This window comes from Aythya marila, assembly GCF_965140915.1.
Source record: "Aythya marila genome assembly, chromosome: 1".
Taxonomy (NCBI): Eukaryota; Metazoa; Chordata; class Aves; order Anseriformes; family Anatidae; genus Aythya; species Aythya marila.
The window spans coordinates 89,297,795-89,324,087 of record NC_139042.1 but is presented as its reverse complement, the minus strand read 5'-3'; the positions used below and the strand labels follow the sequence as shown (position 1 = coordinate 89,324,087).

The 26,293-nt window shown below is 54.5% G+C and overlaps 1 protein-coding gene across 7 annotated transcripts in view; it reads left to right on the top strand.

The window, feature by feature from the left end:
- The window catches only part of BCOR (BCL6 corepressor), a 73,134-nt gene that overhangs the window by 34,984 nt on the left and 11,857 nt on the right, over positions 1 to 26,293 (top strand). For 4 of the 7 annotated variants that reach the window (XM_082770808.1, XM_082770810.1, XM_082770809.1 and 1 more), the window contains exons 2-10: positions 4,915 to 5,044; positions 6,482 to 6,560; positions 7,465 to 10,290; positions 10,994 to 11,047; positions 11,508 to 11,691; positions 18,543 to 18,824; positions 19,223 to 19,576; positions 23,694 to 24,022; positions 24,397 to 24,666. In XM_082770808.1, the coding sequence (XP_082626934.1) occupies positions 4,959 to 5,044; positions 6,482 to 6,560; positions 7,465 to 10,290; positions 10,994 to 11,047; positions 11,508 to 11,691; positions 18,543 to 18,824; positions 19,223 to 19,576; positions 23,694 to 24,022; positions 24,397 to 24,666 (4,464 nt within the window). In that variant the 5' untranslated portion in view covers positions 4,915 to 4,958. The remainder of the gene's footprint in view (positions 1 to 4,914; positions 5,045 to 6,481; positions 6,561 to 7,464; positions 10,291 to 10,993; positions 11,048 to 11,507; positions 11,692 to 18,542; positions 18,825 to 19,222; positions 19,577 to 23,693; positions 24,023 to 24,396; positions 24,667 to 26,293) is intronic. The other 3 variants (XM_082770812.1, XM_082770811.1, XM_082770813.1) reach the window with 3 other exon arrangements.

Sequence of the window (26,293 nt, the reverse complement as noted above, 5' to 3'; positions counted from 1 at the left end):
GGAGCCGGGGAAAGAGAGGGGGGGGACCCGCAGCCCCCCCGACAGCATCGGGGCGGGGGAGGAGAAGGAAAAATCGGGGGGAGATGGAAAAGAGGGGGGTGGGATCTCCGCCGGGCGCTGCGCTGCGCAGCGGCCCCCCCGCGGCCGTGCCCCCCGTCGGGGGAAAGGCGAGGGGGGGAGCCCCGGCGGCTGGGAGCGGAGCGGCGGCCCCGGCTGCCCCCGGCTGGCTCCGCAGCGCTGTGTTTACACGGCAGAAAGTCCGGTCGCCGTCCCACACGTGATGGGGATGTGGGGGGGAGCCGCCGGGAGCGGGGGGGGCTGCGGCAGGAGCCTTAAAATAGCCGCCGACCCCCTTGCGCTCGCCTGCGCGCTGCCGAGAAGCGAAGCGCAGCAGCGTGGCGCATGACTCAAGATGTATTTTAAATCGGTTTAGCGATCTCGCTGGCGCATTGTGCTTAGCTTTATGGTTAAATGAAATGCCACACGTCCCGGGTAAAGGTCAAACTTCTTCTCTAATCCGCGGATCCGAGCGGCGGCTACTTAGGCTGCAGCTTCCTCCTCTGGTTTACAAAACGTGTCACTAGCGGTGATGCCGTGTGGAGATTGCAGAAAATAACCCGCGGTATTTTTTTTTTTTTTTGGTGTAAAAAAAAAAAAAAAAAAGCGCAGCCACCCCTCTAGTTTAAACGCTGGTCTAATATTAGATGGCTGGCTGTTGCCAGAGCTTTATACGGCGCGTTGTAAACGGCGCAGTAACACGGTGGCTTTAAAGTCTCCTTTCGAGCGGGTGGCACAGGTCGTTGTTTTTATAACTCGTAAATATGTAAGTCGGAGGTAGAAGATAAACGAGGGAGCTGCACACATTCATAAGCAGCTGCCCGCATTTAAGCTTATAAATACCGCGCAAGCGCTGCCCTTTAAATCAAGCTCCAGATGAGCGGGCTGAGGGCTAATCGAAGTCGATTGCTACGAGTCCCCGATTGCTTTTCACTCCCTCTCGCAGGGATTTTCACAAATCTAGAAATGATCCTTTCAGTGGCCTGGAACCAAGCGGCGGCGGCGGTAGGCAGGAGGGGGGGGGGGGGGGAGAGAAAGAAAGAGGGGGGGCCCCGGCCCCGAGCTGGGTAATTTATTGCATTGTTTTTAATTTCCGAAAGGCCGCCTTGTTTGCTTAAGCGCCTGCCGGTGCCACCGGCGCGCTCGCTCGGCGGCTCGCAGCCGAGCTCCAGCCTCCCCCCCCCCCTCCCTTTTTGCTCTGTCCTCCCCCCCCCCGCCTTCCTCCTCCTCCTCCCCGACGGCTGCCGAGGGCTCTCTGTGGCTTGTGCAAGTGGAAACTGGCGGGCTGCCAGGCGGAGCTCGGAGGTGGAAAGAGTAAAGGCGCCAAAAGGGAACTCGTGCGCCGCTGCACTTCTCCTCCCGCCCCGCTTCCTGGCTCGCTGCAGCCGCCGGCCCCGACGGGCTTCCTCCAGCAACCCCCCTAAATCCCCCCCCAGGCCTCCCGCGGCCGGGTTTTCACCTCGTGTTGGGGAGGGGGGGGGGGGCGACAAGGGGCTGCCCCCCTCCCTAGTTATCCCCTAGGGCACGGGGAAGCTTCCTCCCCCCCTCTCCCCTCCTCCTCCTCCTCCCCCTCCCCGCGGGCACCGGGCTTCTCTCGTCTCCACGCCAGGAGCGCGTTAACAAAACTTTGCTGCTGCTGGCGTCCATGGCTGCCAAAAGTCTGTTGACGTTGCGAGGGAGACCCGAAACGTTTCCCTTTTTTTTTTTTTTTTTCTCCTTTTTTTTTTTTTTTAATCGGCTGCCCGAGCAGCGCCGTGTGCTGTGTGCCTGTGCCTGCCTCTCTGCGGCGCGGGGCGCTGGGTGTTCCCGGCTCGGCACGGCACAGCACGGCTCGGCACGCCGCTCGGCAGCACGCCGGGAGGCAGGTTAGTGCTTGCAGGCGCTTTTCACAACTGGTTTCACACGGCGGCAGCGCTGCGGAACCGCGTGTGCCTTGCGTGCCTCGCTCCCCCCCCCCTCCCCAGCCTCTCCTCCTCCTCCCCCTTCTCCCTCCGTGCCTCCTCCTCCTCCTCCTCCTCCCCACCCGGCCCCCCTCCCTCCCTCCCTCCGTGCATCACCGGCTATATTTAGCCGCAAATAGCTTTATCGGCCAGACACCTCCCGGAGGAAATGCCGGGCGCTCTCCGGCGGCCGAGCCCTGCTCCGAGCCGCGGGGGCGCCCGGGGGTCCGCGGGGCGCTCCTGAGCCCTGCAGGGGACACGGGGTAGAAGGAGGAGAGAGGGAAGAAGAAGAAGAGGAGGAGGAGGAGGAGAGGGGAGAGGAAGAAGAAGAAGGGCCGTGTCCTTGGCTTCCTCCGCCGCTGGTACCTTGCGCTGGAGCGCGCAGCTCAGCCTGCCGTCGGGGTTTCATAACGGGGCCGGCTGCGCCCGCCCCCGCGGAAGTGCGGTATAAATAGGAGCGTTTCCATCCTCCCCACGGCCCCCCCGCCGCCCCGAGGGCTGCCGGTGCCCCCGGGCACCCAGCGGAGCCCCCCCGGCACGCCGCCGGTCCCGGAGGGTGGTGGCTGCTGTCCCCGTCCCCCCACCCCCCCAGAGGGACAGGCGACGGGAGGGAGGAGGAAAGGACCAGGGGTGTGCGAAGAGTTAAAAGTCTGTTGCTCGTTGCAATGAAATTATGGCTGGCAGTGGCGCCGCTGCTCGTTCAGCAGACCTCCACTTTTAAGCAGTTCACAAGAAGTTCATCAGGGCGGCGATTAGGAACGCGCACACGCGTGCACCCGGGGCCGTGCGCGCCCAGGGGGCGGCTTTTGGGGACGGGGGCTGGCAGCTTGGTGCCCAGAGGGCTTCGTGCCCACGCTTCTCCACGCCCTGCGTGGCTGTGCCAGAGGGATATGGGGCCTCCGGGTCACCCGCTGCACGTGGGGAGCCCATCGGTCCCCCACACGGCTTTGGCGGTTCATTATCTGCACGTGTCAGGGGACGGATGGCTCTGGTTGAGGCACGGCGCCTTATCTCGGCGATACGTTTCCAGCAGGGAAAGCGGGACACCCCGAAAGCCAGCGGGGTGTGAGCCAGGCCTCCTGTGAGCCTGGCCTCCCGCGAGCCCGTGCCCGTTGCTGGCAGCTGATGCAGCGCGCGGGGCGGCTCCTAACCTTATGTAAAACCCTAAATCACTCTCGCCATGCTGCTGCTGCCTCTATTGAAAACATTACGAGCGGCGCATCTGGAAAACAGTAAATCTGTCCAGAAACCGTCTTTCCAGTGAAATAACTCCTTCTGAATGATAGCGCGGTATCTAATCTCCGCAGATTTTTGTTTCCTCGCAGCAATTTTTGTGGACTTCATTATGGAAAGCTAACCGTTCTGGAGAGAAGGAGGGTCAACACGCCGTTTCATTAATATACATTTGTTCCAGACGTGGAGTTTTGCACAAAAGGCCTCTCTAAGGGGAGAAGAAAGTGTTCGGGAACAAGGCTTTCCTGCCGTTTTAGTTCTTAAATCTCTCTGAACGTGTGTGAAGTATTGTGTTAAAGGCACAATCTGGGATTCTTCCCCATTAAATGCCAAAGCGATCATTTGCATATTCTGTAGCCTAACAAAGGAAATGAGTTTGCTGGGGAAGCATGTATGCTTTGGGAGACGTTATGCATTAAACTCCCAGTGGTCAATCACCCGTTACTGGCTTGTGTGTGTGTAAAAGGAGTATCATGCCTCCCGCTTAAAGGCTTCTATTTTTGTGAGAGAGGAAGAGCTGAGGGATATCCTGTGCATTAAAGGCTCCCCCTACTTATTAACCCAGCATTTAGCAGCAGGATGCAGGCTGAAGCTCAGTCAAAAGAAACGACTCAACCTCCAAAGAGCAATTAAAATCTTGCACTGGAATAAATCATGCGCCGCGATAATCCTGTTAATAAAACGCAGCTTGTCCTGACACTTCACTCATGCAGCAAACTAGAATTTAATGCGAGCGGAGGTGGCGTGAGGAGAGGTGGCGGGGAGGGAGAGGCATTCCCCTCCGCCGCTGGACGCGAAAATGCGGTTACCTTTCACCTGCCTCTCCCGCTGCACGCAGCGCCGATCCTCTTGGACTGCTAATACTTCTCCAGCGAGCCCGCTAATGATTTCTTTCCCTGGAGTGAGCAGGCGTCATTGAATTACTGAAAGCACTCGCAGCAGCAGCAGCAGCAGCAGCAGCTCCGATGCAGAAGCCACCAGGGCTCGGTGCTTAATCAAATCAAGGGGTGGGGAGCTCGCCAACCCACTTACTATTTTTAACCCCTTTCTCCAAGTTAGCCATGTGCAGACGCTCAAGGGGAGGTTTTTATTTGGCTCCCTTCCGCGGAAAGCGGCTCCTCGGTCTCGCTCCTCACGTGAACGCTTTCCCAGCCCTCGGAGCGGCTCACGCACACGGTGCGGGGCTGCTGCTCCTGCAACGCACATCCTGCTCCCCCGTGCTCCCAACGTGGGGATTTTGTCAGCCTGCCTGCCTGCCTGCGAGTGCTTTCCAACCTGCCCCCGGCACCCAGGGGCTCCCCTGCCCTTTCGGCCCCTGTGAGGTGAACGTTTGGGTACCGGCGCGCACTTGGCCGGCTGAATCATTTCGTGTTCCAATTGAAGGCGGCGGAGAAAGTTTTATTTGTCGATAGCCTGGAATGATTCTTAATTTTCTGGATGCGCGCTGGGGAAAAGATCCATCTCCTCTGACCTATAAATGCCCTCAATTTGCTCCTTTATTGCAGGGTATCTCCCTTAGCGGTTAACGTAGGCAGCTCGCTCCCCGCACCAATCCTGCATTCATTATTAATTACCCGGAGGGAGGCTGGCTGCTCCGCTGTGATGTTTGCACTTCCTCCTAGACAAATCTGCTCAACTTTTTTTTTTTTTTTTTCCCCTTCTCTTTTTTTTTTTTTTTTAATAGAATATAAAACCGTGAAGAAAAGCAGCGATTTTTAAGAAGACGTCATGCTTTCTGCAACTCCCCTGTATGGCAACGTTCATAGCTGGATGAGCAATGAGAGGGTCCGCATGTGTGGAATTAATGAAGACAGGTAAATATTTAAGCTCCTGGCGAGTTAAACCACACCGTAATTCTGCAGCGTGCGGGTCTCGGAGTTCGTTCGCTGCCTTCCCCGGAGCTGGAGCAGGGAGCTGCCTCCTCGCATCGAGATCAGCCCGGCTCCGAGGGGGGAGGCGGGGAGAAACCAGCCGTGCCCGAGAGCGGTGGAGCAGCCGGTGATTTACTATTTAACAGGCAACCTGGGTCAGCGAAGCGGGGACGCCCTTTAAAGAGATTACTCCCCAAAGCAGCCTTTAAGCGCGCTTTTACAATTAATTTATTATTTCATATTTGTGAAGTGGAATTAAAGCCAGCGCTGCGCAGGCTCTCGCCGTGGCTCTGTGCGGCGGGGGGGGGGGGCTCGGACGTGGCGCTCGGCGTTCTCCACCTTCAAACAAACAGCTTGGCCTGTGCAATAGGAACAGTGGCCTGTTCGTGGCCAAATATTGTTCCTTTGATGATCAAAATTACAGTTTTTAATAATTTTCAATGGGGTGATGCAGGCACTTGCAGTGCCCTCAGCACGGAGCTTCAGGTACGCCTTCAGTTCCCCATGCCAATTTCGTGTGGTTTTCGTGTTTTTCTGCCTTCCCTTTGAGCCTGTGTTCTCACCGGCGTGGGGAAAGGCTCCCAGAAGCCGGGGAAAGTTTTGGGGTTTTGCAGGGAAAACTCCTTGCAAACATAAACTGCAGGAAAGCAGCCAGACGTCTCGCTTGGCAGCCCTCACCTCTCCTCACGGTTTTTTAGGTACGGCTTTACGTGTCGCTGACGAGGCGAACACGTTGTCGTCGCGTTTCCGAGGGAGGCGATGGTGTGCCTTTAAGCGCTTGGAGTGAAAGGGGTTCTGTGGGGTAATGCTGAAACTTTCCTTCTGCCGCATGTCAGCGGTTTTTATCCCCGGGACTTGAGATTTGGCACTAAGGTATATTCTTTATCGGTGCTTGCCGTGATAACAAGTCCCAGCGCTGCAACACTGGTATGGCACAGATGTGCAGCTCCCTCTTTAGCATGGAGCAGCTGACGTTCGTGTGATACAAGTGTGTGTGTTTTAATTTTCTCCTTTGCAGCCTTTATGGGCGGTACGTGAAAAGGGCACGTTGAAAATGGTGTGTTTTCTCCTTGGAAAAGAAAAAAAGGCGGTGGGGGAGGGAGGGGGGGTCAAAATAGAAAAGCCTGGCAACGATCCTGTGCGTTGGAAGAGGCTGCTCCGAGATGCGCTTAGCGCGGTCCTAGTTTCAAAGCCCTTTGTAGTTGTTTTCAAATGGTCCTCGCTTTGTGAAGCAGTCACCGTGCGTTGGTACGCGGCACGGTAAATACGGTGTCGCGTGGGACTTCCCTAGGGGAATCGGGGTATGGAGGTGACACAACCTCGTGCTGATAGGAGATGCATGGGATGTCTCCCGATAATCAGCTTCTGTTTTTGAAACAGGAAAATTCCAGTTAATGATGGCGATGCACCGAAAAGCAGACTGGAGTTGAGGGAGGAAAATCACCTGAATCACAGCGTGGTAAGAAACCGTAGCTTCGTGCTGAGCCTGCATCAGCGCCTGTCCTTCCCTCCCCATCTCCACCCGCGGGCGTTAGTGCATGTTGCCTTTGGAGAAGCGATTAAAATGCCTTTTTCTTGCAGTTTTATCCATGCTCGGGCACACGGGGGTTCTTTCTGGGAAGCGGTGACACGGGACTCTTTTGCTTATCTCGTTAGTCTCTCCGCTCTGACTTTGTGGTGTGCCTTGCTGTGTGACTTCACTGTCTTTCCCTCGCTCCGTCATGAGTAATGTCACGCAGCACACCACGACGTCTAACGAGAGGGTTTAATCCTCGAGCACATCGACATTTCAGCAAAGCTGGCAGTTTCCTCCTTCGAGTGTACGTGGGGAGCAGCGAGCGGAGAAGAAGCTCAGCGCTGTGCCGCTGAGTGACGGCAGATGTTCCTCTGTGCCACGTGCTCAGATGCCTTGCCTTGCGGATCAACCTTGCGGAGGAGGTCCTGGAGGAGGAGGAGGAGATGCTCTCCCTCCTTCTCTCTTGGCTCTCTCCCAAGCTCTGCTCTCCGTGCCCTCACCCTCTTGCTCCGTGGGGCTGGGGTCAAGGAGTTGGAGCCAGCTGGAGCAGTGCCACCGAGCGTCAGCTCTGGGCCACTTTTGGGTGTTTGGGCTACGGGTCCTCAAGCCTTTGGTTTTAGTTTTCAGATGTAGAGTGATCCTTATCTTTTTGTCTGCGGTGGTCTGTGTTGTTCTGCAGCTTCCTGTCCTCACGCTCTCCGGCGTGGCCAACCTTGTGCATGCTCTCCCAGTGAAATGTGTGTTTGCCTTGGTGGTGTTTCTCTTCAAAACGATGACGTGTGTCTGTAGTCTGAGCGGTCGCAGTTTCAGCAGAATGCGAAAGTAACCTATTTCTTGTTCTGTAAAGGTGGATGCAACTACAGCCCATCGCATTGACAGTCTCGCAGCTCTGAGTATGGACAGGTCTGGACTTATGCGAGAAGGACTCAGAGTCCCCAGTAGTATTGTCTATTCCAGCTTGTGCGGAATCGGCTCCGAAAAGTCGCGGGATGCTACGAGTTCTATAGCTGGTCTCGGATTTACTCCCGAAAGAAATCCAGAGATTCAGTTTAAGTCTAATCCCCCTGAAGCGGTAGAAAATGCGGCCGTCGCTGGAAAAGGCCCGAACGGCTTCAGCGCTATATACAAAACGCCACCTGGAATACAAAAAAACTCTGTCCCGACGGGAGAGACGCTGGGCTTGGACCGAGCCGCGAGCGACAAGCAGAGCCCCCTCGGTGTCAATGGTGCTAGCTACCTAAGGCTCCCCTGGGTGAATCCCTACATGGAGGGGGCGACACCCACCATATACCCTTTCCTTGACTCACCAAATAAGTATTCGTTGAACATGTACAAGGCATTGCTACCTCAGCAGTCCACTTACAGCTTACCGCAGCACCTGGCCTACTCGCCCGTGTGCACGAACGGTGAGCGCTTTTTGTACCTGCCTCCCTCCCACTACGTCGCCCCGCACATCCCCTCGTCGCTCGCCTCGCCCATGAGGATCTCGGCCGCCTCGGCCTCTCCGGCCATCCCGCCCTTGGTGCACTGCCCGGATAAGAGCTTGTCCTGGAAGATGGGGGTGAGCCCCGGCACCCCCGTCGAGGCGCACGCCTACCCGCACCTGCAGAACAGCAAACAGCCCCGCGTCCCCGCCGCCAAGACGGCGCCCACCGGCATGGCGCCCGACCCCGCGCTCCTGCTGCCCCACTCGCCGCGGCCGTCCCCGCGCCTCCCGCTGCCCGCCCAGGTCGGGGACGCCTACGCCGAGTTTCACAAACACTTCCCCAGCATCGCCACCTCGCCCTCCTCCTCGGTCGCGCTCCCCAAACCCTACCTGAACGTGAGCGCCGACTTCCCCCCCGCCCGGCTGCCCAACGGGAAGCTGCCCAAGGCTGGCGAGGCGGCCGAGGGTCCTGCCCAGGCGGCGCCGCACGTCAGGAAAGCCGGCCACGACCGCAAAGACAGCCGGTCGCCCCCGCTCCTGGAAAAGCAGGCTCCAACCAAAGACGTCACCGACAAGCCCCTGGACCTGTCGGCCAAGGTGGTCGACGCCGAGGCTGCTGGCAAAGCGGAGCACGTCAAAAAGATGCCGCCGACGGTGCTGGTGCACGGCCGGGCGGGTGGCGGCGCGCTGCTGCCGGGGGGCGATGCCCAGAAGGAGACCCTTTCCCCCGGGAACGGCTGCCCCATCTACCGGCCCGAAATCATCAGCACGGCGCCGTCCTCCTGGATCGTTCCCGGCCCCGGCCCCGGCGAGGAGAGCGGCAAAAGCGTCCCGCTGAAAAACAAGGCGCTGGACTGGGTGATCCCGCAGCAGCGGAGCTCCTCCTGCCCCAGGATGGGCGGCACGGAGGCGGTGGTCGGTAGCGTTGCGGGGACGGTGCCGACGGGGGGGCGGCCGGCCTCGGCCTCGCCGGCTCCCAACGCCAACGCCGACTGCGCCAAGGCGGCCCGGGGCGGCGCGGAGAGCACGGCCTCCGTCATCCAGCACGTCGGGCAGCCCGTGGCCGCCTCGGCCAAGCACAGCAATAAGGTGGCCAAGTCCTGCGGCCAGGAAGCTAATTTCAAGGCCAGCGAGAGCGCCCTGGCCTCCAGCCCCATATTTCTGCCACCCAACGAGGCGTTTCGCTCCCCACCTCTGCCCTACCCCAGGAGTTACCTCCCGTACCCTGTCCCGGAGGGTCTGGCCATCAGCCCCCTGTCCCTGCATGGGAAGGGGCACGTCTACCCACACCCGGTCCTGCTGCCCAACGGCAGCCTCTACCCCGGCCACCTGGCTCCCAAACCGGGCCTCCCCTACAGCCTCCCGGCCGGCCGGGGCGAGTTCATGACCTACCAAGACGCGCTGGGCATGGGGATGGTGCACCCCATGCTGCTGCAGCACTCGGCGCTGGAGATGAGCAAGGAGGAGAAGTCGGAGAGGAGGTCGAGGTCCCACGAGAGGGTGCGCTACGAGGACCCGGCGCTGCGCAGCAGGCTGCCCGAGCTGCTGGAGACCGGCGGGAAGATGCACTTCGAGGCAGCCGGCGACAAGAGCGTGAAGCTGCACCAGAGCTCCGGCCACGGCAAAAACGCTGCCAAGAGCGACAAGCACCTCTTCCCGGACCTGCTGCGAGATGAGCAGGATGCTAAAAGCGAAACGAATTTAACGAAAACCGGCTTCGCTGCTGAGAGCGGCAATCAGGCTAATGACCCTACGAAGCACAAGGTAGAACAGGCGTCTCAGCACAGAGATTTTATTGTGATGAGAGAGGAGTTTGGAAGGAATAACGATCTGCACGAAACCTATAATTTTAAGCAAGCCCAGGGTTCGGCCGTGTTCAGCTTGAGGAAGGAGGACTTACCTGCAAGCCAAAACAAAGAGAGGGTGGCCGTCCAGCCCGCGCCTGCCTTCCTGGAAGCTGCCCACGAGACCGATGGCCCGGCTCTGGCTTTCAGCAAAGTGCAGGACGACGCGAAGCAGTTCTGCATGGCAAGCACGCAGCCGAGCCTCGACACCAATCAGACCTATACCAAAGATGGAGCCGACGACGCGGACTCTGCGGATGGCAAAATACTGAAACCCAAGCCATCCAAACTGGCCAAGCGGATCGCAAACTCTGCCGGTTATGTAGGTGACCGCTTCAAGTGTGTGACGACCGAACTGTACGCAGATTCGAGTCAGCTCAGCCGGGAGCAGCGGGCGCTACAGGTGAGTCCCTGCGGCTTAACCACCGCGGCGCTTTTAAGTGATTTCTCGGCTGTAAGTCGCAGTCAAGTATTAAAGTTTGGCATAAGCAGCGCAGGTGGGGAAGCGTAGGGATTTTTTTTCTGCTAGGGCGTGCTCGTCAGGAACGGTTAAAAATAGCAAAAGAAGTCTGTTAATTAAAGCAAGGTTACGTAAAGAATAGTATGTATGGCTTTTATTGTATGCGTGCACGAGTAAGTGTTAAAGGGCTCTTAATAAGATCTGCTAGAAATGTTAATGTATGTATGAAATGTTTTTGCAGTTACGGAGGGGAGTCGAGCAGGAATGCATGCTATGCTAGCGCTAGCGGTGGCTGTAATTTCTCACTTGGCCTGCAGTGTCAGCCAGCAAAAGTGTATCCAGAAGTTCTGATTAGTATGCCAAACGTGACGTGTGATGGAGAGGAGTAGCAGCCATGTATTAGTGGGTCTTATGCAACGTTTTCACCAGGAGAATGTGTAGTAAAGAGTAGGAGCAGTGCTGAGGTTTGATGCTGAGGGATGGCAGACAGATACTGTGTAGGAATAGCCTTAAGGTATTTTACTTTTAATGAACAGATGAGTTAAGCCAAATTGTTTTGCATTGTTAAGAAAAGAAGTGGTTTGTGCTTATAAAAATGGATGAAATTATCTAAATGATCCATTGAGTGCCCATTTTAATTACATAGATGGAAGGATTACAAGAGGACAGTATTTTATGTCTACCTGCTGCTTACTGTGAGGTCAGTTCTTCAAATTTTTATTACTAGACTCTTACATAAACCTTTGAGTTAAATTTCATTTCCAAATACACAAAGGGAAGTTTGTGGGCCATGGTCGTCTTTATTCATTGTACAGTTTTGTGTTTTGTTCTTGTTTTGTTCTTGTTTTGTTTTTTTCCCTTTTTTTTTTTCCTTTTTGTTTTTGTCTCTTACCTCCAAAACGGAATGTTTTTGTTTTATATACAGTATGTACGTTTATGTATATTTATATCCTTACATATGAAAGAATTGTGTGGCTATTTGCATATAGATGCTAGAATACTGTTTTACAAGCCAGGTAATTTAAACTCTTACGCTAAGCTGTCTCTCTCAAACATTGGTTTTGAGCAGATTTTTCTTTGGAAATACTTTCATATAAGGTAAGGTAAATGAAGTGGCTTTTATCGCAAGACTTTTTTTTTCATATCAATTCTCTTTCTAGCGTGCAATGATGCGCTTCTCAGAGTTGGAGATGAAAGAGAGAGAAGGCCAAACAGCTACCAAAGACTCAGAGGTCTGCAGATTCAGCCAGGCAGACTGGGAAAACTTGAAAGGAAACAGTGAAAAGAAGCCAAAGTCTGTCGCTCTGGAAGATGCCATTGCTGACCAAAATGACAATGACAGATGTAAGCGAGTTTCGATGGCTTTCTGAAGCGTGTGCGTGTGTCTGTGCCGCGGCAGTTCGCAGCAGCACAGTGCGTGGAATAGTCTCCGTGTTCCTGTGGTGTTGCTGCTTCAGGTCGTGAATGTATGAGACCCCAAACCCCAGCCTCAATGGGCGTTGGTGGCACGGCCAGGGTAGAAGGGTGATGGGAGCAGGAACGTGCTGGGCTGGCTCAGCCATAAAAAAAAAACCTGTATAACTCCAAATGATACAAAACTTGTTTGCCTGGATGACTTCGTGCAGTGGCTGAGGTTGCATGCGCCTGGTCGATGCAGTCCTTGGGGGCTGGAGGGGCTGGCTGCTCCCTCGAGGCTGCGGCAAGGTGTTGGGGCCGTGGAGGCAGCAGCCAGCAGCGCTGCCCTGAAAGCAAGGCAAATGTGAATAAGCAGCGTTAACTTTTTTACCGCATGCAGACGAAATCACTTTTTATTTGGGAACCGTTGGTAAGCATCTGGCTTCCATCAATTTCCAAATTGTTTTTCTTTTACCTAAATAATTAAGGGAAGGATCAGTTCCTCCTGCTGCTGCGTCGTCGTTAACCACCCAGAAAAAAATAAAAAAATAAAAAAATGATGCCGAAAGCATTGCAAAACAAGAGGAAGCGCAGTGCAGGCTCCGCGGTGCGTGCGCCTGTGTGTGCATCTGCGGGTGTGCACGCGCTTGTGTAACTCGGTGGTTAACTCTGCTCTTCGGTAGGTGGAGATTCGCGAGCAGGGCCAGTAGGAGATTTCGTTCGGGCAATTTAATAACTTTGAATTATTGCTCTGGTCTTTGTTTAATGCTTTTGGCAGAGAGCATGCCGGTCAATCGGACTTGCTCGGCTGCTCACCTAAATCAAGTCACCGCGCTATCGCTGTCACTGCCGTAGCAGCCTGAACAGCAAGCGGCCTGGCCAGGCAGCAAGGGGAACTTTTAGTTGTTGGAGCGGAGCAGGTGCCGGGGTGGGGACGGGGAGGCTGAGCTCTCTGGGGAGCCAGACGGGTTTTCCCTTTACCACGGTGCCCTGGGGTGGCTCCAGGGAGGAAGACAACCCCGTGGTTAAGCTGAGAGCTCAGGGGCTGCTGCCCTGGTGATGCCCTGGGGTCCTGCTGCTGGCTTGCCCTGATGGCAGGGCCAGCCGGGTCCTGCGGGGTCGGGGATGTGCATAGGGACGGAGCGAGAGCTGGCACGTGGGGGGCACGTGGGGCATCCCCCTTGGGGGCTGGGGGAGGAAGGGGGGTGCAGCATCGCTGTCTGCTCAAACAGCCTCTCCTCTGCCGTCCTCGCACGGGGCTGACGTTACGGGGTGTCCTTAAATTCATCACTTAGTGAGGTCTCTGGCTCCGCTGGCTAAATGGTCTCGTCTAGGTCTGCTGGCTAAAATGTGTTTGAGATGAAAGTGTGTTCAGCCTTACATTAGCTCGTTCCTCTCTGCTGCTAATGAGCTCTGAATTAACGTGATACTTCAGAGTCTGGCTGCATCTATAGACCCCCAAAATCCCAGCTCGGTTCTGCTGAGGGAGCTCCTCTTTTGCACGCTTGGCCGTGCAGCAGCCGGTACTTACAGGTACAGATTCAGCCCTCAGTAAAAGTTTTTTATCACGGTGTTTCACCTTCTGCCCCCGGGGACAGCAGCTGATAAATCAGGAGGCCGAGTTTCACGCCTCGGGATTGCCTCTGGTGCTCGGTGCCGGCGTGGCTCGGGCTGCCAGCGCTCCCGACACGTCTCCCAGCACGATGCTCACCTCTCTCTCCTTCGCTTATCACCAGCGGGAGCCACGGCCGCCAATCGTGGGAGAAACTCTATTTTCTTCCCGTTTCCTCCAATTTCTACCCATGCTGTTGCGTTTGGCTTGAAAGCTCCCTAACTCCACGCGGCTCCCGGTCTTGAGCCTCTCCTGCTTCCCTCTCTGCCTCCCGCGAGCCATGGGGATGCCGAGGAGGTCCTCAACCCCGAGCAGAGCAGCGCGCCCCGCGAGACCCCCGCCGGGACCACGTCACCTGCCTGGTGTCGGCGGGGAGGGAGGAGGAAAACCGCAACCGAAACTGTGATTGCCGGCTGCCTGCAGGGCTCCTCCGCTGCCGCGGCTGCGGTGCTGCCTCCTCGCCCGCGGCGCCAGATCGGGGCCGTGCCAGCTGCTCGCCCCCTCGGCTCCTCCGAAGCTGCCAGCGCAACAACCAGGACGGGCTGAGTAAGGCAGGCAGGTGGTGCTCGCAGAGGCACCTGAGGGGATGCGGGCTGTTTCTTAAGCTCGCCCTGAGGCTCGATAATTTTCCCAGGTGTACAGCACACGAGCTGACTTTTTTTTTTCTTTTCTTCTTTTTTTTTTTTTTTTTCAGCAACAAAAGCGATTTTGCGCAATATCTGATTCCTTAAACTTTTCCTCCGACTGGGCAGCGCGTAGCTTTCCAGTGCTGTGAGCCTCCTTCAGCTTCATCGCGCTGTCCGGAGAGAGGTGGCAGCTTCATGCCTGATTTAAGGGGGTAGCCGTGATGCCAGATTACCGAGAAATTTAAGCCAGGGGCTAAACTCGAGGTGTTTTAATTCCCTCCCATCTTGTTTAGGTTTTGCTGGGCATTATGAGAACAGCAGCGAAGCTGCTTTGTTGCCAAGGTGACTTGTAAATGTTGCTGAGGCAATGCTCGTACGGTGCATTTCCATAGCACAAACATGATAAATTATGGGATGCATATGTCATGAGTCAGAGAATTGTGCAGAGATCAAGTGATTTAAGCTATTGGCACGGACACGCACATCAATAGGGGCATGTGATGGTCGCATGTCGGTACCAGCAGCGCTCTCGTAGCGGTATTGGAAATCATACTGAAGTGTGAAAGGTTGAACACGTCCTGTGCGCCGCCAATTTCTTCCTCGGGGAGCCTAATTACCCGCTCGTCTAATTTTACAGCGGGGAGACGCTCCCCATTTAATCCTTACCCAGGGAAAATAGGACCTGATGGGTTCAAAGCCTGATCTTGGGGCGTGAGGTTGCGAGGAAGAAGTTAAAGCAGTTTATAGGTGTGAAAGCGAAGGCTGTGATTTGCCAAAGTGCTCGCGGCTGATCTTCAGCATCGGAGCGAGCTGCCTGTTCGCGTGGTAATCCACGTCTCTTTTTTTTTCTTGTTGTTGTTGGACTGTGAATATGCCTGAACAAACTCAAAGTCGGAGCAGTAAATATGTCCTTTGCCCTGGTCAGTCATTACCTTCCTTTGACGGGACATAGTGCAAAAAAAAAGAGGGGAAAAAAAAAAAAAGTCCACCCAAGGAGATGGCGGTTTGTTTGTTCAGGCAGAAGGAAACAAATCTGGAAAGTTCCCAAGCAGGGATGCTTTGAGGGGAAAAAATAAAAATAAAAAAGCAAGACAAAATCAGCCATGTTTCCTCTGCCCCGTGGGACGCTCTGAATTCGATGCTGAAGGTGCCTTGCTGAATTTTTTAGTCACGGCGCGATCTCGATGCTGGGTAGTGGTTTTTAGCGTTCGGCTGGTCGTTAAGGTGCCGGGATGAATCAAGGGTGTCTTGCATAAGGCAGCGCCGTACGAGGTTGCTCCGGGGAAGAGGAAAAGCTGTTTATAGCTGCCATGTTATTTGAACAAAAGAATTGCAGCTTAAACGCTAAGATGTGTTTCCTTGTTTGCATTGCATGGGAGGCCCCGGTCTCCGCCAGCTGACCGCAACAGGAAGATGGAAAAACGAAGGACAGTTTGTGCGGGTGGTTGTGTTGGTTGTTTTTTTTTTTTTTTGGGGGCTGCCTGTGTGTGTGTGTGACTGTTTGTCGCGAGGTCGCAGCCGGTGCGCCGAGGAAATAGGGCTTCGGGCAGGAACCGTAGGTGAAGAAGCCGCTGCTTAATTCTTGCTCGTCTGTAGTTTTGTAGGACGGCAAGAAATGGTTTGAGGTGTCGGTGCTGGTTCTCACAGCTGTGGTGAGAGTCGCGAGCGCTTGGGGGTTGAGGAAGGAACACGTGTAAGAGTTTAATCTCCTTACTCATCGAGGTGTGTTGCTATGAGAACTCCGCATTTATCCTATGTTTCGGGCTACCTCTTCGCTGTTTGAATAATGATGATCCGAAAACCCAAAGCGTTCTGTTGTTGTTTTTCCTCCTGGGGCAGAGAAGAGGATGTTGTAGGTACACGGGGTTGGGGGACAGAAGCAAAAACAAATTCTTCTTGTCGAGGGCACAGGATAGGCTTCCTGCTGATGTTTCTCCCTTAATATGGGGCAGCATTGCGGCTGGTCCAGGTTGCTGGCAAAACACTTTGAGGGCAGAGTGGAGCCTGTGTGAGCAGAGCGTGTGCTCCTCTGCTGGTCTTGCTGGGGAGAGACCCCCAGGGAGACCTGTGGTGGAGGCAGGGCAGCGAGGACGCATCCTGCGTGGTGCCCCAGCCCCACAGCGTCCCTTCCCCGTAGCATCCTGCCCCCGTAGCATCTCAGCCCCGTCGTCCCCCGCTGTGGCAGGCGGGTTATGCAATGGGGATTAGCGAGCCGAGCCGAGAGGTCGCTGGCTTCACGCTCTCACCCGCGGGAGCAGGAGCGGGTGCGCGCCGTCCTCCGCAGCCCGCGAGCAGCGCCGGCGGGGGAGAGCTGCCAGCCGGCGTCCCTGCCCTCCTTTTCATGTCTGCGGGCGGGCGGCGCGCTGCCTGGCCGTGCCAAGCCCTCCTCGAGTCGAAAAGGAATTAATCCGAAGCCGGTCGCCCTCGGTGGCGGCAGGCTGGAATTAGATTGCTGCTTCCTGCGAGCCTCGGAGATTAAGAGCATCCAAGCCCTCCTCGGGCTGCTGCTGCTGCTTCCTCTGACCCCGTGCAAGCTTCTCCGGGGGCCGGTCGGGATGTGCCTGCCTTTTTTTAGGGGCAGGCAGCGCCGTGAGCAGGAGGGCTGCCCCAGAATGGGGATGGCCAGCGGGAGCTGTGCTGTGGAGCTGCTGCCGGGGCCAGAGAGCTGAAATTACGATGTTCCCTTATGGTGAAAAATGTAAACCAAAATCTGATAGAGGCGTTTCTAACGGGATCCTTGAAAGGCACACTGCTCCGTAGTGTGAGCCACGGCTGGTGTGCTGCACAGCCACTCCCTGCCCCGTGCGCGAGCGCGGCGTGTTTCCAAATTCTGCCTGGCGCTGGGGGACGCAGGGTCACCAGATAGCAGCGTGGCCTGAAGGTCCTGACGCTCGCCTGGAGAAAGTCAGCTTCTGTTTGGATTTTTCTTGGCCAAATATCTTCCGCTGTTTTACGAAGCAGCCCTGCGGGCAGCTTCCCAAGCGGTGTAAAACGATGCTCTTGGGTCTTCCGGTGCCTGCAAACAGCTGGGTGGTACTCGGAGCCTTTTCCAAGTTGTGGTGAAGAAAAATATCACCAGAGAGTTTTTTTTCTTTCTTTTTTTTTCTTTTTTTTTCCCTTTCCCTGCCTGCCCTTTCTGACAGCAGGCATTTGAAGGGTGGTGGTGAAACCAGTAGGAAGGTGCTCTCCTAGATCTGGTGGGATGCGCTTGGGCTGCACCCCGGGGTGCCCTGGGGAGGTGTGGTGGGGCTGGGACCTGATGGGAGGGCAGAGGGGCTGGGAAGGGGGGCAGCCCCCACCTGGCAAGGGGGAAGAGCAGAAGCTGGAGGCAGGCTGTGAGGAGGAGGAGGCTGGGGAGGCTCGGGGGGAGGAAGGAGATGTCTGCACGGCTGGGGATGGGCGCGAGTCCAGCTGGGAACCGACAGATGTATGAACGGGAAGGGAAGTGAGGAGGAAGGGCGAAGAGGAAGAGGGACTGTGAGCTGCCAGGACACGGGAGGGAGAGTTGAGGCAAACAGCAGCAGGCGTGTGTGGAGAAAATACAGTTTTTAGCCATGAGGGCTAAATAGAAAGCTGATGAGCAGCCACACACCCTGTACCGCCTCTGCCTACTCATTTGGTTAAGCCAAAGAAAGACTACCCATTCAAGATGATGATGAAGTGCCATTTTAAGTCAAGCATCCATTTAAAATCACTTGAGCTGTCCCTAACTTTGGGGGAAGAGAGCTGGGGGGGGAGGTGAAGGCACAGCAAGCCTGGCAACATGGTATTTTTGTGCCAGTTTGTCAGGCCACTTTCCGGGAGGCTTTTCAAAGCTCACCTGGTTGCTATTGCTGGGTATACTCCCCGAATAAGTGAGGTCTTTTTTAAAAGGAGGTGATAAAGATCGTGTGATATACAGCGACTGGCTGATTGCTTTAAGTGAGGAAGCCTTTTTATAACCTTGGATTCAAGTAGAGCTTTTTGCAAAATATCATAGCTATTCTTAGTGGTATTCCTCTGTATGTGTGTGCGTGCGCCGTTTCCCACTTACATCTCCAGAAGAAGGGACAAATGCTTTTAAGTCAGAATCTGCATTTCGATGCGCGAAGTTAGGGAAAGATTATGAATTAGTGGAAAACTAATACTCTACCATCGTCAGAAAGTATTTTTGAAAAGGAAGTCGTCACAAAGTGAAGTGTGGATTACCAAGGTTTTTGGGGGCGAGGTTGCATGCTGAAAAGGGTCTGTGCTTTTGATATCTAAAGATGTTTCTTTATTTAAAAAAAGCATATTGTGATGTTTCTATGGCTACAAGTATTGTGAATTTTGCACTTCTTAAAGTGATTTAAAAAAACGGCACAAAGTATTGTACTTTCGGGGGATTTGTACTTAGCTGTTGAGAAAACTGCCGACTTAGGCTGACCAGAGGAGATTTGTTCTGAAGTACAATTTCATATTTATTTGCATGCCTTGTAAACCCTAAGTCATGATAGGGATGACATTGAACGGATCGGAGAGCGTAGCTTTCTCACAGTGAATTCTTTTGTACTTATTATGTCTCTTTTATTTGTTATTTCTAGGTACTTTTGCCAGTGCAGAAAACAACCAAGGTCACTTTCTTGAAACTCCGGAGGAAAAAGATCTCTCGAATGAGAAATGTTACTTAGAGAGACACTCTATATACGAGAAAGCGGAAGACCAGCCAGCAGAAGATATTGGCCAACATCCATGTCCACGTCTGGACAGGAAGCGTAAACACTCTGGTGAGAGAGTGCAAAACGATGGCAGCCAAAACGAAAACTTTGTGGACGAGCTGCAGGATGAACTCATGTCAAAGGCAAAAAAGAAGAAGAGCTCCAAAGGTAGGCTGGCATTTTGCTGTGGTCTCCCTCAAGGAATGTCTCGTGAAAGGAACGTCCCTTTGGCTTAATGTGTTTCCATTTTTGAACTTGATAGTTACTAATGTGAGCACTGTCATTTCACTTGAAATTATATATATGTATATATATGTATGTATATATATGTGTATATATATATATGTATATATAAAAACCTCGGTATATGAGGGTAAGGCACTAGTCGTTGGACACTGGAGCCACAGCAGTGCGAGTTCCTGTAGTGCATGTAACCCTTAATGAGCGAACCTTTAAAATGCATAGTGTGGTGGTAAAGCTGAGACTATATGCCCCGAAAGTGAAATGTAGCTTTTGTTTTAAGTTGAGGGGGCTTTTTGATTAATTTTTAGTTATTTTTCCATTAGATGACTGGCCTGAGAGGGAAATGACAAACAATTCCTCTAACCACTTAGAAGAGCCCAATTGTAATGAGGTGACCAACCTGAAGGTGTGCATTGAATTAACAGGGCTCCATCCCAAAAAGCAGCGTCACCTGCAGCATCTTAGGGAACTATGGGAGCAGCAGGTGTCACCAGAGAGATCCCCGTCCGGCAAGTTGGGCCGGCAAAGCAGGAAAGATTTAGCTGAGGCTGTTCAGCCAGAGGCCACTGCAAAGGTCAAAGACTTCACAGAAGAAAGGCACACCAAGAAAAGGTCAGAGGCCAAAAGCAATAGAAGTTGGTCTGAAGAGTCCCTCAAAACAAGTGACAATGAACAAGGTATGCAGAGACTACTAGGGAAACCAGCTGGCTTTAGCATTTACAGTGACGCATGCTGCCACCGATGTTAAGGAATTGTCGAGAGCTTTATTTTAAAGATATATCTCTCTATCTATCTTATCTATCTTTCTGTAGATGTCCATTTGTATAAGCACTGACACCTCCTCTCTAAGAGTTGCACCGTAGCTGATATTTGGCAGACAAGCAAATGTGTTTGTGTATGTGCGTGTACCTACGTGTTCGTGCGTGTGTGTGCGTTCTGGCTTTCCATAACCCCTCCGGAGATAACGTGAAGATGGAGATTGTGCCTCTAGAGGAGATGTGGGGGGCGTACGACGCTTCTGGGCCAAGGGGGGGAGCGAGCGGGCTCTTAGGCCACGCGGGCGTGGGGTTGGGTTGGGTTGGGTTGGGTTGGGGCGGCGGGGACCCCGTGAAGCAGCGTCAGGACAGCTAGTGGCTCTGTCTGGGGAACGCAACGCCTCCATCACCCTCCCTGCTGCTGGGCTTCCCTGCCTTTCCCAGGGCAGGAGCCAGGCTGGTCTTCCTCCCTCGGGGATGCCTGGCTGGTTTGTCCTGGGCTTGCTCCACGTGCGGGTGCTGAGGTCTTCCCAGTGTCTCTGTCCTCAGGAGTCACCTCCTCAGGAACATCAGCTTTCCTTGCCTTGTCTCTGGCAGCTTCCCTCCCTCCCTCTCCTCCTTCAGCTTCTCATCCCTCTTTTCTGCTCAGTCCCCATGGTGGGGAGCTCTGAGCTGGTCGTTTGGGCTCCTTCAAGGGCTGGGAGCTTCATCAAGCCTTCCTGTCCCCAGCCAGCCTTGCTTGTAATCCATCTGAGACCCCTCAAGAGGGAGAAGCACAAGGCAAGTGGATCTGTTGTCCCGTGCCAATGGAAAGACTGAGTCCAGGTTGTCCTGCGCTTTGGGACAATTTTCCTGGGTGGCATCTCCAGGTCGCAGGCAGAACTATTGCCATCTCTTCTGTCCTAAAGCTCCCCACCCATCTTTCCCCTCATTAGGATTACCCGAGGGTAGAAAACCCCAAACTTTGATGCTTATGGTTGGGGAAGGTTCTCCAAAAGGATTTGTGGAAGGGGAGATCAAAACTTAGTTTAAAGGGAGCTTTCACTCTTCCTCCCTTGCTTTATGTGCCGCCTTGGTGAGCGTGGTATCAGCTCAAACATCCCTGCCCATCACCTGCTCCCCTTTGTACTTTCAGAAAAAGATATCTTGTAGAGATGAAACGAGGGTCGCTAACAAGAAGGCACGCCGTGTGAGGATGCTCTAGCTTTCCCCTGCAATGCCTCTCATGGTAGCAACAGGCTTTCCCATACACATGACCCCAGGAAATCAAACAAGGTGCCTCCCGATTTATGCCCTTTCCCCAGAGGTATTCAGATCCAGTCACCCCGTGGCTACAAAAAACCTGCTTTTGGGAGCCTCTAACAAACCCATAAACCTGACTAAATCGTGCCTTGCCAGCCATTGTGCCGAGGCACTGGAGATCACTCAAATCACTTATCGGCGCTCCCCCAGCCCCACTGAAGTGTAAACCTTTTAGTCTCCTTTTCTGCAGCTCACTAGGACGGGGAGATTTCCCCCCCCGTTGTGCAGCAGAGCGTTCTCTGCGGGGTGGTCACACCGGGATGAAGACTTCTGGCTTTTCCTTCTCTCCCGGGACCTGCCCTCAAACTTTTCTCCAACACACAGCTCTCAAGCGGGTGTTTCAAACACGGGAACATCCCCTGTCGCTTGCAGCTCTTTTTCTCTCTGTGTCTGTAAACAGGCACTCCCAGCTCCCAGGTGGTGCCCGCAGGTCCCCGGCCAGCACAGGAGCCCAGATCCCTGCGGTGACCCCATCCATCACCCCTGGGAGCTGGGCTGGGGACGGGAGCTGGACATGGCAGCCTGCAGCGTGGTCCTGTGGGCTGGGGAGCTAATTCTGCTCTGAGTCAGGCTCACCACAACCCACATCACTCAGAGGCCTGGTTTTACTTTTTTTTTTTTTTCTTTTCTTGCATGGATATTAAGGGGATATCCTTGCTCTTGTTTCTTCTCCCGTCGCGCGTGTCGTGGCCAGGAAGATGGGCTGGGATTTGGGGACGAACCGCTTGCCTTTTTTTCAGCCCGCATGCCTTGCGTTTCCTGGGCTGATGCTCGGCTTTTTCTGGAGAGCGCTGGCCTTTTGCAGCGTTATTGATCCTCAAGCTCCTGGGCATCGCTTCGCTGCTCTTCATCTCCCAGCGGCAGCGCACGTTTGGCCCCGTGCCTGCTGTCACCACCGCGGAGGTCAGAGCAGAGCACAGGGTTCACGTGAATCCTGCAGGCTTGGAGCACGCGTTTTGGGTGGTGATTAAACTTCCACAGCATCCCCGAACGGGAAAGCCTGCAGTTCTCTGAGACATGCTACTCTTCCTCTGCTTTTCTCCTCCATCCTTTCTGTACTCCTCTCCTTCTCCAGACCTGCTTTTTCCCCTCTTCTTGTTCTTTTTTTTTTTTTTGCTCTGCAGCGGTTTCGGACTTCCCCTGCCCTCACCAAACCTCATTGCTGCTTTCCATCTTCATGATTTTTTTAGTAAGTCGTTAAGGAGATAATGATGATGCTTCTGCATTGGAGTTGGGCTTTTCCCGTGCTCCCCCAGTCAGGTTAGTTGGAAGCAGGAGAATGAGAAACACCCCTCTGATACCGTGCTGTCCGCAGAGTCGGAAAGACAACCTTGCATCAGGAGGCTCAGCCTACGACTGGAAGGCATCTTGTCTGATCGCAGAGCCTGAAAAGTTGGTGGATTTTTGCTGAACAATCTGCACATCATGTGTCCTGTAAATCCCCTGACATCTGGTTGGCAAGCCGCGGTGTGCATTTTTTTTCTAGAAAGTGGCTCTGAAGAACTGAGGGATTTCTGTTTTCATCTTTAATCCAGAAAGCCTTCTGCAAGTTGCATTCACAGCTCTATTTAAGGGAAGACAGAAGTACGAAGCTGCCCACTAAGAGTATTCTAGATTTTTTAATTTATTTTTTAACCAACTGGCTCTGGATCGAGTCCCTTTAAATAATGGTGTCTGTTCTTGGAGCAGCCTTGTGCCTTACTTGCTCCTGCCGTCTCTTCTGCTCTGAAAGCAGCATCACTTCAGAGGCTCCTCAGAGCCTTTTTCAAGTGCTCTGGGTTTTTTCCGCACCTTCCCTCGATGGTGTGGCATTGTTTGGCTGAAGTGTCCCTTCCTCCCCAGCAACCTTTCATTCATTTTTTTCTGCAGAGGAGTTGCTTCTGAGGTCACCTCGATTCTCTTCCCGAGGGAAATTCTGGCTATAAAAAAGTCAACTTTCTTGTCCTTGTTTTGTTGCAAAAAACCCCGCTCGCGCTCTGAAAAGGGAGTACCCATGCTCTTTGCATGTGGCCCAGATTGTGGGATTCAGCTTGTTCTAACTCATCCGCTGAGAAAACCCAGCCCTGCACACATCCTGCCACGGGCTGCAGAGCGCTGCCGCTGGCCGTGCCTCGCCTCCCAGCGCTTTCTGCTCTCGCAGCCTTTCGGAGAGCACAGCCGCCGGCTGCTCCTGCCCCGTCCCCGTCCCACGCTGTGGATAGCGGGCATGCACGGGGCTTCCCACATCGCCTCTCGTGCTCTTGTGCTGGCTTCGAGCTCAGACTGCTGCCAGGGAGATGCTCCCCCTCCTCGTGCCGTGGGTGCTGTCCCACAACGACCTCTCCACGCTCCTGCATCCCCTCCTTCTCCCTCCTTCCCCCCAGCCCCGCAGCTCAAGCAGAGGAGGCAGGGAAGCCCAGCAGGGCGCGGGGTGAGGGAGCAGTTGGTTCCCACCCAGACGAGGCAGTCCCAGGTAAGGACCGGCCTCTTCCCGCAGCAGGGCAGGCTTTTGCCCCCGCAGGCCCCGGTGGCGGGGAGCTTGGCGTGGCGATCTCTATCAGAGCATCGCGGCGATTAGCCGGCGTGGCGTTGCGAAGGCGCTGTTTACAGTTCGAATGCGGAAGGCTTTAAAATATTAATGATTTGAAAACGTAATTGGTAGATCTCTTAAGCAGTCAAGGAGCTTGTGTTAAGTGCTAGCAATATGTTTTGCTTTTAACACACCATGCAACGTGTAATGCCTTTCCTTCCCGTTTAGGCTTGCCTGTATTCCCAGTGTCTCCGCACATGAAGAGCCTTTCATCCACCAATGCAAACAGCAAAAGGCAGGCTCAGCCAAGCTGTACTCCAGCCTCGAGGTTGGCTGCCAAACAGCAGAAAATTAAAGAAAGCCGGAAGACAGATGGGCTGTACACAGATGAAGAGGAGGATTTCCAACCTGCATCTCTGCTGCAGAAATACTCCGAGTGTGAGAAGCCATCAGGGAAACGTCAGTGTAAAACAAAACACTTGGCACTGCAGGAGAGGAGAAGGAGGTCATCCCTGACAGGGGATGACACCACAGATATCGAAAATGCTGAAGATAAGGTATCTTTATTTAGACTTAATTGTCCACTAGCACCTCCGAATGCAGAGCCAGCCTGCTTAAAACTACCGCGCTGCCGTGCATGCGGGGTAGCGGTGGTTCCCTTCAGACGTTCCTGCGTATGCTTTGCACATTTTGTCTTTCCTTTTCTTAACCTGCCCATGTTTAAGCTGCTGTTGTGGGTATTGAGGGATCTTGCATTTAAAAGCTGTAGCGGCGCTTTCGTAAAAAATTCAGTGCGAGCAGAGGAATGCAATTCTCTGCCGGCAAAATGCAATCCCCTCGCCGCACTGTAAAAGCGAGGAGGGGAAGGAAAAAAAAAACAAAAAAAAAAAAAAAAAAAGGAAACAACCTAAACAGATAACGATTTTGACAGGTTACGGTAATGAGGAAGGTCAGGAAGCGACCGGAGCCCGCTTCGGACTGCGACTCCTCGCCGGCCAAGCCCTACGAGCAGAAGCTGTTCGAGCGCCTGCAGCAGCCCCCCTCGCTGCCGCCCGCCCCCCAGCCCTCGCCGCTGCAGGTGGCCAGCCCCCCGCCGGAGACCACCCCGAGCCGGCCCATGCCTCCCGAGGCTCGCAGGCTGATCGTCAACAAGAACGCGGGCGAGACCCTCCTGCAGCGGGCAGCACGCCTGGGCTACGAGGTGAGGGCCCTGGGGGGCCGCCGTCACCTGGGGGCACGGGGTGGGCAGGATCCCGCGGGAGCGAGCACGGGGGGAAGTTTTATTAGCAGCCCTCGCTTCTGTTTAAATGCAAACCATCTGCAAGCAGAACCCGTGCCTTTTTTTTTTTTTTTTTTAAAGTCGGTGCGGTGAGCTTTAATGAGCCGTGTCGTTTTGGCCTTTGTTAGTTGCGTGTAGGTTAGGAGCAGACTTTTATTTCTTCCGCTCTTTCCTCCGAGGAGCCGTCGGGTGTGTGGCACGGGGTGCAGTGCTTGAAGTGTCCTCTTGCGTGATCGGGTGCGTCGCAGGAGTGCTCCACGTGTTTTATGCTCGCAGGCTGGGGCTCCTCCGCGTAGCTGGAACAGCGTTGCCTGATGAAACAGCCCCCCTGTTGCTACAGAAATCAGGAACTGATGAATCCGCCAGCTCGGCTGTTTTGAAGCATGCTTTTATTTGGGCAGCGTAGGTGTGAGCGGTGCTGTTGCTCAACCTGGGGTCTCGAGGAGAGGCTGTTGGCCAGGATGGTGAACGGAGACCTGCTTGACTTTGGGGCTGAGCCCTGGCGGGCTGGTGGCATCAGCTCTGGCGCTGTTGGGGCCTCAGGGATTTTTTGAAGCCTGGAAATTGCTTTCATGCAGCTGGGGAGCCTGGGCTGGAGGGCTGCCTTCTCCAGCTCTGGCAGGCAGGGCGCGTTGGAAAGCTGGAGCGTGCCCTAAGCAGAGCTTCTTCCAGCTCAGGGCACTTGGGCTGGGAGGAGGAGAAGCAGTTGTTACAACGTTGCTATGGTAATCTTTATCATTTAAATTATTTAAGTTCCGACAGACCGAAAATTTCCTATGGATCCCAAACCAAAGCGTAGCGCAGCGCGTGCTGCAAGCTGTCGGCGTGCCTTTCCTTCCCTTGTCCGTGGGGCAAGTGCTCTGGTTTGTAGCTGTGGGATGCTGGGTGCTCTGCCTGCTGAGGTCAACCCGAGCTGCCCCAGAGATTTGTGATGGGCCAGGGTTTTGCTCCAGCAGGGGCCGAGGGCTCTGCCTGCTTTGCTAGCAGTGGGAGCTGGCTGCAGCACCAGCCCGTATCGGGGTGGCTGTGAAAGCGCACGGATGCCAGGGCTCTCCAAAGTGAAGGTCTTGGGTAGCGTTGTGCTCTCAGCAGGCATTTCTATCATCGTTTGCTTAGGGATTTTGATTTTCTGGCACGAGGGCGGCTGACTTGAAATCACCCAAGAGGGAGAAAAGCCTGGTGGGTGTGAGCTGTGGCTCTCGTCGGTGCTGCCCGAGGACTGGGGCGCAGAGAAAGTGCAGAGCTGCGGCCCCGAGGCTGCATGCAGGCAGTATGGCACACGCTGCTCAGCTCTGCACATCCCATGGTCTCAGCAAAACCGAGGCTGTGGGAAAGGTTTCCTTCACGAGGCTTCCGTGCCAGGCGCTGCTTAATCGGGATGCGAGCAGCCCATGGCAGCCTATGGTCGGGCTTGAATCCATTACGTTTTCCCCATCTGAAACAAATGACTTGAGATAATGGTAGTCTTAAAACTGTAATTTACTGTTTGCGATGGGGGGAAAAAGGAGGGGGAATTACAGGGAGCATAAAGTCTTTTTGGAAAAAAAAA